Here is a 10049-nt window from a genome sequence, read left to right on the forward strand (position 1 = left end):
TGTGGCTGCTGCTTGCTACCAAGGTATGAACAAATCACCCCACTGACGGGCTGAGCTCAGGGTGGTCTAATTAAAATGGACGGCACTTGGATACAACTTCACAGGACCTTGGAATGCAGGGGAGTTTAAGGGTCATCTAGTCCAACCACCCACACGTTTCCAGCGAGAACTGAGGGAACTAAATCACTTCTGCCTCAGCTTGAAAAGGCAGACATGCCACATGCCTTCTCACACACGAGCCCCATTCTGTTCCATGTACACTCAAACTTTATTTGGTTGCCCGTGTGGGGCTGGAGAGGAGGAGGAGAAGAGCGCTGAAGGACCAGGTCAGTAGGGGTTATTCAGCGTGTGCTCCATGATGGTCAGAAGTGCCAGCCACGTCTCCTGGGCCGTGGGGATGATCTGGGAGGCCGGCAGCAGGAAGCCGTAGCGCCCGGTGTCCCGGAGCTCAAAGGTGAAGGAGTACTTGATGCCCTGGTTGTAGGTCCAGTCAATGGAGCCTCCACTGGCTTGGTCTGGGGCAGGAGCAGAAATGGGAGAGTAAAGGTCATTCACTTGGAAACATATGCATGGGCCGGGTTAATGGTCCAAAGCCCAGAGCCTGGTGCAGTGTTGACTGGAGTCAGCATCTGCTAAGTTCCTGCTGTCCATCAGGCAGCCTGGCTTACTCCCAAGAAGTGCCCTGAGGGGCACAGCCCAAGAAGCCAAGAGAGGAGGACCAGCAACAGTTCTCCTCTCACTGCAGGAAGCAAGAAATTTCCCTTGATTTTGAAAGCTCTGCTGAAAATCACCTCCATCTAACAGCCACTTGGTCAAGCCCCCAAATATACTAGAGTTGCCCACTTGGGTAACCAGGATTGTCCTCTAGGGCACAGGTCTGGAGGCAAAATGCAACGGCCAGAGGCAAAGCAAAAGCCCCTTGTCTGTCTTTTCCAAGGAAACTTTGCCCAGATTTGCAGTAGTAGTGAAGCTGCTGTGGAATGGGGCAGGGGAAAGAGATATGGCTGCAAATTAGAATTTAACTTGACAGTACTGAACAAAGCAGGGAACTATATTCAATATCTTGTAGTAACCTTTTATGAAAATGAATATATGTACATATATTCATGACTAGGACATTATGCTATACACCAGAAATTGACATGTCATAACTGACTATACTTCAATTAAAAAAATTGAAGAAAGCAAAAAACTTTTGACTTAGGGTTGAAGCAGTTTCCAAAGAAAGCCTGGAGTCCAAAAGCAAGGCCAGCCCCAAGTGAGACTGTGACCCACTCCTCTTCCAAAACTGGGCTCTCCGGGCAGGAAGTCTATGAGGTCCTCTGCTTCTTCAGTACTCTTGTCTCCTGTGAGCCACAAACCTGCTGCATCCCCCCAAGGGCCCTAAAGAACCTGCCCCCACCCCACCTTGTCTCTGCTGCAGTCTTCATGCTATTCCTACTATTGCTGCAACATGCCAGGACACATGGTAGGGCCTTTGTTCTAGAAGATTCCTCTGTCTGGAAGGCTCTTCTTCAAATAGCCTCTTAGCTCCATCCCACATTTCCTTCAGTACCTGCCCAAATTTCGTGCTCTCAATGAGGCCTACCCTTCAGTCAGCCCGCCCTGCTCCCCACCCCCCACCGGTACTCCTGGGTCCCCTCACCCTGTCCTGGTAGTAATCATGCTGTATCACTTCCTTATTCATGTTTATCATTGGTCTCCCTGGCTAGTATGGAAGTTTCCTGATCTTTGCTTATTTTGTTCCCAGCTAACTGTATCCCCAGCACACAAAACAAGGCCTGGTGCCTAGTAGGTGTTCCTCAGCATACGTTGACTTAATTCCATTTTGATATAGCAGTGCTCCTGGCATGGATAAGTCAGCTAGGCAAAGATAGGACATATTCTCTAACTGAAGGTCATTGGAGAAGTATTTTTTTAAGTTGAATTCCTTGAGGATCTACAAAGGCAAACGGAACTCTCCACCCACTCCATGCACGAAGCTGGACTTAACTTCAAGACAGGGTGACAAGAGTTCTCAGAGGAACTGAAGTGTTTGTCTGAAGGTATCAAGGAAGGCAGAGTTCACGTCAGGAAAGGGCCCCACTGCCCCCTAAGCCAGCGGTTGTCAGGCACAGCTGGGGCTGTTCTCCTCGCCTGTGCTCCCGGGTCAGAGTGCCCTTGGCTACTTCCTCCAGGACAGACACTATTGGGCAGGAAAAGCCAGCTGAGCTTCCTCCCACACAGAGACCATGCACCTACTTACAGATGGTTGTGATGATGCTGCCGTACTTGTACTCAGTCCCATACAGAGAGCTCAGGGCAGCAACAGCAGACTTAGCCACCTGATCCTGGAGAAAATGCCAAGCAAGATCACTTATCATGGCCAGCAATACCAGGCGCCCAGAACAGCAGGGCCAGGGGGTCCTGGGGGCTAGCAGGGTCAACCAGGAGCTCGCACCCTGCAAAAGCGGGCCCCCAGCAGAGAGCACAGAGCCTGTCGGGCCCTGCAGGGTCAGCCCTGGGAATTCAGCAGCCCCATGATCCTATGGCCTTGCAGGATGTCTGGCTGGTACTTCACTGCCCTTTGGTCACCCTGCAACTCCAAGTGTAGACTTTGCGGGACAAACTCAAAGTCCAGCCCTGCCCCACCCCTTGATCTGTCATGTGACAGAAGTGACTCGACCACTCTGTGCCTCAGTTTCCAAAAAGGAATGGCTAGCCTGCCTTGCTGGTCTTCCCAAGCCATCAGGGTCCACAGGAGAAAGGGGTGTTAGGCGCAGTATAGGCCCTTGTGCCTTAAGCTGGTTTGATGGATGAATACTCAGGCTTGCTCAGAGATGCCTTTGGGACCAGAGGGCAAGCGGGAGTCAGCACATACCAGCTCATCCTTGTCAGAGGGTGATTCTGTTTTGTAGCCATAGGGATAGAGGAGGAGCTGGGAGTAGCTGTGGATGGAGAGGAAGGCCTTGATGTTCCCATGGTCGTTCACAAAGTCCACGACGGACTTGACCTCCACTTCAGAATTAGCAGACTTGCCATGGTAAGTCTCAGAGCAGGGGCTGCTGCTGGCACCCGACACTGGGAGGAGAAAGGGGTAGTTGGCATTCCTTATACTCTAGTGTGGCTCCCATGGCTTCTGGTATTTGCGTGAAGTTCAGGGTGAGGTGAGATGCAGGAGGGCTCACCCCTGCCCCAGATTAGGAAAGGGCAGAAGCCCATTATAACCTGGGGGTCCTGCCTCCCTCCCGAGCAAAGGTCAGACAGAGCTGATGGACGTACCCCGGGAGGTAAGAGCTCCTCAGGTGAGACTAGGTCTTGCAGTAAAGTGACCAGGGAGGGAAGGAGCCCAAGTTATGCTAGAAAACCCCTAGAACAGTTTCAGACCTCAGTTCCACTGGGCAGGGCTTTCTTTTTAGAGACAAGGGACAGGCATATCTCAGAGCACCACCTTCCTCACTGAGCTCCTTGGAGGAGAGGTCGACGTTCCCCATATGCCCCCACCACTAGGGCCGGAAGGGGGTCAGGGAGGCAGGACAAAGGACGGTGAGAAACCACTCCGGGGTGTCCCATTCAAACCACGCTGGGCCTTACTCCCAAAGCCAGCATCCCAGTTCCTATTGGCATCCACGCCAACACAGGAGGAGCCCGATGTGAGGGATCGAGTCTTGCGCCACAATCGATTCTGAGAAAGGAAAAGTGATCAGCCACCTCACAGCGGCCACAATGGACACAAAGAGTCCTGATCCGAAGCCTGGGTGTGGACACAGTGGGGGATCAGAAACCACTTTCAACTGACTGTCAGGGAGGAAGATCTGCAAAGAGAGTGCTTGGCTGAAGGAAGACAGAGGGGACAGCAGACAGCATCTGGCCAGAGGTTCTACTGGTGAAAAGTGAAGAAGGTATGTGGCATCCCCGTCACCCCTTACACAGCTGATCCATAGCATGTCATCCCATAAAAATAAAGAGGAACCAGGAAAGAAGGTCTGGGCAGGGAGTCTCCACTGGGGCCAATTCTGTCCTCCACACCTGGACATTTGGCAGCGTCTGAAGATGTTTTCAGTTGTCTCAACTGGGGGGTTGCTACTGGCATCTAGTGAGTAGGTCAGGATGCTGCCTGCACAGGACAGCCCCCGCTCCGCCCCCGCAGATGATTATCTGCCCAAAATGTCAAGAATGCTGAGGTCAAGAACCCCTGGTCTAGGAAGACAGGTCTTTGTGCCCCTCCTTCAACCTCTGTGGGGTGAGATTAGGGGTGAGTAGCTTGTGGGGCTCAGAGGCCAGAGGCCAACCCTGCTTTCCCAAAGAACAGGAGAAAGTCTGTACCTTGCTGTGGGTATAGGCAAAACCATCAGGGTTGGTGACAATCTCCAGGAAGATATCCATGTTGTCAAGAATGGCAGTGAAAGCTGCATCCTGGCCATAGTCTTCTGTGATCTGGTGGGGGGGTTAGGGAGCAGAGGGGCAGAGTGGGCCAGGCCAGGCATCTGCCATACTAGAGCAACGGATGACTGCCCTCAGCCTCCCTCTGTGGTCATTGCTTCTAGATGGAAAGCAGATGCCAGGGTTTCTGTGGGCCTTGGCAAGAGGTCTCCTCCTCTCCCCAGGCTTACCTTCTTTGCAAACCAGACCCCACTGGCCTGGGTGATCCACTCCCGGGAATGGATGCCCGTGTCAATCCAGATGGCTGGACGGTTGCTTCCCCCAGTGCTGAACTGGACGAAAAGAACAGGAAATAGTTCAGCTGGGGCCCTGTCCTTGAAGGAGGGCACACCAGGGGCCAGAAGCTACCTGCTCTCTGGTATCTCAGGTTGAGACTGTTTGTGGGGCCATCACTCAGGTGGGATGTCAGGGTGGGTCTGGACAGAAACTGCAGAGCCTGGCCTCCTGTCCTCAGCTCAAGCTTGGAGAAAGTGTGACTCAGCCAGACTTTCGGGCCCTGACTTTCGGGTCCCGATGCCCATACATAGTTCTCTGTCAAAAGTCACGAACAAAACATTTTATATGGACTACCAGGTTTGGGATACTTCCCACAATATGACACTTGACTGGAAACACCTAGAAGTTTAAACTATGTATGTACAGGTATGCACACACCTATGCTAGCACAGGGAGTCCATACAACTGTGTTCTCTGTAACCCTAGGTTCACCCACAAGAGCCTATGCACAGATGTGGGTGCCCATTCTTGCAGATGCGCCCACGTACATCCACACACAGGCGCCCATTACCTTTAGCACGTAGATGGGACGACCTTCATAGCTGTTGCCGATCTGGAGCTTGCTGACAAGCTGTGGGTTCTCGGCCACCAGTAAGTCCATGAAATCATAGATCTGAGGGGATAGAGGAGCAAAGGATGCCTTCATGGCTTCCAGGCACCTGCATGCCTCCTGTAGCAGCTCCATTAGTGAGCCTGCTGTGGGCCCTGCAACACAGAGGAGCCATGACCCAGACCACCAAGGCCATGCAGAGACAGAGCACGTGCCACGCACACCTGGGCTGGCCCTGGCTTTGGAGCATTCTGCCAGTCTGTCCAAGAGCTTGCTGCTTGTGGGGAGTGGCCCAGGGGGTCCCTCACCTCCTCCAGGGTGTGGTAGGTGTCATAGTTAAAGGTACTGGTGGAGCGGGCCCGAGACTGGGAGGCAAGCATCTGCTCCTGCTCCTCGTCCAGCAACGACTGCACGTCCTCGATCATGATTCTGTATCTGATGCCATGGGCCTCCAGGAAGACTTTGACAGCTTGGATGCTGGAGAAGGGCACTCGGACGTCGATGGGGAACCCTGGCCGGGCAGGGCCCCGCCAGAAGTCCAGCTGGGGAGAACAAGAGCCGGCATTGTCTCGGCCAGCTGGGAAAAAGCCTGCCTTGGGAAGGGGTGTTGGAGCCAGAATTTCCTATATAATTGGGGATGGGGCATCGGTGTTAGAGGCAGAAGATGAAGGGAAACTCTGGGCACTAGACAAAGTCCAGTTTGGTTAGGGAGATGGCCCAGAAAGCAGAGTCGAGGGGCTCTGAGACAGCAAGGCAGAAAGAAATACTGGGGAGAGGGGAGCTCTTTTGCTCAGGTTCTCAAGGGCAGCAATACTCTGGAACTGAGGGGTTTAAGTCACTTCCTAATAGGGATGAGTCGCATGCCTCCTTCTTGAGTGGCTGGTGAGAGAGAGCCAAGGCCCCAGTTGGCCCTGGGCAGGTGGTGGCCTGGGGTGGGCCCCACTAGCCCTCAGGGTGGCTCCCACTTCCTCTGACCTGCAGATGCTCCAGGTCCTCCAGCTCCGTCACCGTCTGTACCTGAGCTTCATCAGCCACAGAGATTCGGAGCACCTGGTGCCTGGGCAGAGCAGGAGGGCAGACTGAGGGCCTGAGCTGCTCCTTCTGGCCACACACACTCCCCAGGTGGGAGGAGGGCGGCAGGCAGCTGGAAGCCCCAGGCTGGGCCTCATCCTCTGTGCTGAGCAGGGGGAAGTACAAGGGACCCTAGCAATGAGAGGCCTGGGCTCCTTGGAAACTTCCAGACACTGCCGCTGTCTCCATCCCAGTTTAGACTCTTTCTCCAAAGCCAGACAGGCCTCCTCCTGCCTCCTCTCCTGAAAATTCCTCCTCAGAGCTCCAACTTCTCTAAGGTTTAGGAGATTGTCCTGAGAGACCGGGCCCCTTATCAGCCCTGGACCCCATGAGCCTGCCTTCTAGGATGGGCTAGTCTGCTCCTCTCTGGCCATCTTCCCATGCGGCTGTCTGTCCGTCTCCTCCAGACACTGGCTGGGGGCTGAGTCCTCCCTATCTCCCCTCTGAGATCCCCCATCCTCTCCATGCTCCTACCCAACAAAGTCCTCTTTGCCAAGGACAGCCCCCAGCAGAACACTCAAAATCAGCAGTCCCCGCATGTTGCAGCCAGTTGGGAAGGTCAACTGAGGCTGAGAGAGGGTCCTGGGGCCTTTTAAACTCTCCCAGGATAGAGGTCTCCTGGCTATGCCCAAGAGTTGTCCTCCCCCTGCACCTGGGCCCTATCCCACGGGGATGGAGGGGTGGGAATTCTGAGCTTGACACCTTCCCACCCTCCCTGATAAAGTGTCAGGGAACAGGGCAGCTGGAGAGATAAGCCAGGCCTAAACCCCATGGCCATGAGGGGCCAGCCTGGGCCTGAGGGTCAGCTGGGGCTTGAGGCCTCCCAGCTGGAACCCTGTTTGCCACAGCCCACAGCCTTGCAGCCCAAAGCCCCTGCCGTCCTGTCTACTGACCTGGCCGGGGAGAAGGAGCCAGCACTCTGGAGTGACCACACCAGCCAGGGCTTCGTGTAAGGTGTCCCCTTCTCCCGCTTGCCTGGGCACCAGCTCTTTGTTCCTATGACAGAGCAAGCTGGGACCCTCTGCCCCCAGCCAGCTCCCAAATTTGCTGGCTCCTCACCACACTGACTTTGTCCAGGGCCGCCTGACCCTTAGAACACAGCCCCTGGAAGGGAACTTCCCAGCCCCACTCCCATCAGTCTCAGTGGCCTTGTGGGAGTCAGGCCACAGCAGCAGAAGCAGACGTTTCCCTCTACCCCCACTGCTCTGGGGCTCTGGGATTAGGTTGCCCTTGATGGGAACTGTAACCAGATGTCATGTGAGTAGAAAGTGTGGTGGTGGGAACCAGGGCCAGAGCCTGGTGGGACTGCACAGTGTACAGGAGGAGCTGGAATTCACAAGGGGAATTTGCTCTGGCTCTGGGTGCTGATCTCATCGCAGAGACATCTAACACAAATCCACCCTAATCCATGGGGCCCCAGCAGCTCCCCAGCACCCTCTTGGGGCTCTGCTCTGTGTCAGGGCCTCAGGCTTGGGCACTGACAACAGCCAAGGCATCTCCTTCTGGTTTCCATCTGTTCCCACCCCCGACCCGGCTAACATTCCCAGGCCAAGGCAGGGCGACCCCATTACATTTACTCACAACTCTCTCCTGAGCATAGCTCTGGGAAGATGATAAAACACTGAATCCATCCTTAACACAAGCTGAGCCTCCATGAAGACTGTTCCTTTCTACCCCAGCAGCCCTGCCTGTCCCTCCAGACCCCAAGCACAGCTTACCTCCTCCCTGAAGCTTCCTCTGGTTTCCTTCTCTCTCATGTATCTGCCGCTTCTCTGAATGCTCATTCCTTTGATCACTCACGCTTCTGGGCTAAGTCCTGTGCTTTACCCTGGGATGATGCCCACGGAAGACTGGTCCCTGGTCTCAGGGAGCTCACAGCCTAACGGGGAAAACAGAAGTAACCAACAAATGCATGTTCTCTCAGGTTTTCCAAGAAGCTATTACCAAGACTTGATTAAACATGCAAGACACTCATTGGGCCGCTCTCTTGCTGTAGGAGACCTGAGTAGGGCATTTTCTGTGATATGGAGTGAAAAGTACCAGTAGGGCTATGGACTCAGCCAGGCCCATCCAAGAGTGTCTAGGGAAGACTTTACCAAGAAGGTGAAATTTGACCTGGATGTTAATGACTGGACTTTGCCAGGCCGGGAAGGGAAGGAGTGTTTATCACACTGTTCGCTGCTTGAACACAAAACTCCCATTTGTTTCTCTTTAGCTGTTCCTAGAGTGTTATTTCTGTCTCCTCAATGAGACTATACATTTCCTAAGACCAGGAACGGTGTCTCACCCATCCCTCATATTCCCCCTCATCTCTTAGTGCCCTGCAGTGCTCTCAGACTGTTCAAATTTGTTCCCCACCAGGAAAGAAGGTTTTGGAGAGCCTTTCTTTACTTTCCATTATGAAAACAGTATTTCTTTTTTATTTCTAAATCAAAAGCTGTCCCACAATTTTGAACGTTTCATGCACACTACACATGTCGAGGTGGGTGTTGGCTAAGTCTTTGGCCTTTGGTGAATTCCTTCCTGAAAAGACAAGCCCATTAGAAAAAGGGGAGGAGTACAGGGAGGGCCCTGCCTCACCAAGAGGGCCTCTTGCTGCCTTCAGCCAGCAATCTAAGGTTCAAGAGTCATATAATCTATTTTCTTGCAAGGTTGGAAAAGATTAATTCAATGCCACAAACCAAAATTAGGGCCAGCACTGGCAGGAGGCTGGAAGCACAGTGGCCCAGGAACGTGGGTCTCAGGTGGAGGTTAAGCCTAATTCCTGGGGTCCCTCCAAAGTACCTCAGGCAGCTGAAAATTGCCTCTTCGTAAAGACCAATTTGCTAGACTGGAACCTGCGGCAGAGAGCCACAGCTCTGCCTTTCTACTCATGGGAACATTTCATATCCGTCCAAAGCAAGGGCAATGAAGAGGGCCATTGGGCTGAAAGCTGGGGGAACAGGCAGAGCACCTATTAGCATGAGAAAGAAACCACCAGGCTGGCATCTAGATTCAAGGACAGGTCACTGAGCAAGTGCCTGAATGCAAATAAATGGAAATTGACTAGCGATCAGTGTCCCTCCCTCCTTCGTCCTGGCTGAGCAAACCCAGATTGTATGCGGGTGTCACCCCCAGGAAGGTCACCCCATTCCCAGCTCAGGGATAAATTCTAAGATGGGTCGAAGGAATCTCATTCTTTTTTGCAAGTGGTTGGTTTACAGGTGAGCATGCAACCCCCTTTTGTCAATGAGATGTGAGGGGAGGCCAGGGAGGAAGCTTCTAGAAAATATTTCCCCTGTCTTGAGAAGGAGGCACCTTTCTCTGGATATTGTTAAGCCTGTTGCCCCACCTTTGGACTATATATGAAAAAAATTATTTTTATTAATTGGGATTTCTGTTATCGCTGTAAAAAACACTCTGATGCACTTCCGAAGATTTTAAAGTGTTGTATTGCCAGAAGACAATAAATTTTAGTCCAGGGGAACCTCATCTGAGGTGGAGAAAGGCATCCCCCTCCCACTCTGGGCAGACATCAACCCTCATCCTCCACTGAACGCCTTTGTGCAGTGCACAAACTGGACAGCTATTGGTGACAGCCCTGTTGCCAGAGAACACCCAAGCATGGTAAATAGAGGCTCTGGAACAATGCTTAGAGATCCCCAAGTAGGACCTAGGAAATGGGTTGTTAAAGACACACAAGAAGCAGTAGTCCCCCACGTCCATGTTAGAGATCAAACGGGGGCAGTGG

The 10049-nt window shown here is 53.1% G+C and overlaps 1 protein-coding gene across 1 annotated transcript; it reads right to left on the reverse strand.

Annotated features, from left to right (window-relative positions):
• Positions 1–244: 244 nt before the first annotated feature.
• On the reverse strand, positions 245–6925 carry LOC105063079 (carboxypeptidase A1). The gene is made up of 10 exons (XM_045511060.2): positions 6794–6925; positions 6224–6305; positions 5557–5790; positions 5210–5311; positions 4593–4694; positions 4306–4416; positions 3574–3664; positions 2861–3060; positions 2246–2330; positions 245–515 (listed from the first exon to the last, which is right to left on the reverse strand). The coding sequence occupies exons 1-10, from the start codon at positions 6856–6858 to the stop codon at positions 328–330; spliced, it is 1260 nt and encodes a 419-aa protein (XP_045367016.1). The 5' UTR covers positions 6859–6925; the 3' UTR covers positions 245–327.
• Positions 6926–10049: the final 3124 nt, after the last annotated feature.

The sequence above is a fragment of the Camelus bactrianus genome, chromosome 7, assembly GCF_048773025.1.
Source record: "Camelus bactrianus isolate YW-2024 breed Bactrian camel chromosome 7, ASM4877302v1, whole genome shotgun sequence".
In the NCBI taxonomy this organism is placed as follows: Eukaryota; Metazoa; Chordata; class Mammalia; order Artiodactyla; family Camelidae; genus Camelus; species Camelus bactrianus.

Excerpts from the sequence above, each read along its gene's own strand:
- LOC105063079 (XM_045511060.2), bottom strand. The coding sequence starts at position 6,858 with ATGCGGGGACTGCTGATTTTGAGTGTTCTGCTGGGGGCTGTCCTTGGC. Across the intron at positions 3,665-4,305 it reads TTGCCTATACCCACAGCAAG|AATCGATTGTGGCGCAAGAC; the intron begins GTACAGACTTTC and ends TTCCTTTCTCAG. Across the intron at positions 516-2,245 it reads CAGCATCATCACAACCATCT|ACCAAGCCAGTGGAGGCTCC; the intron begins GTAAGTAGGTGC and ends CTCCTGCCCCAG.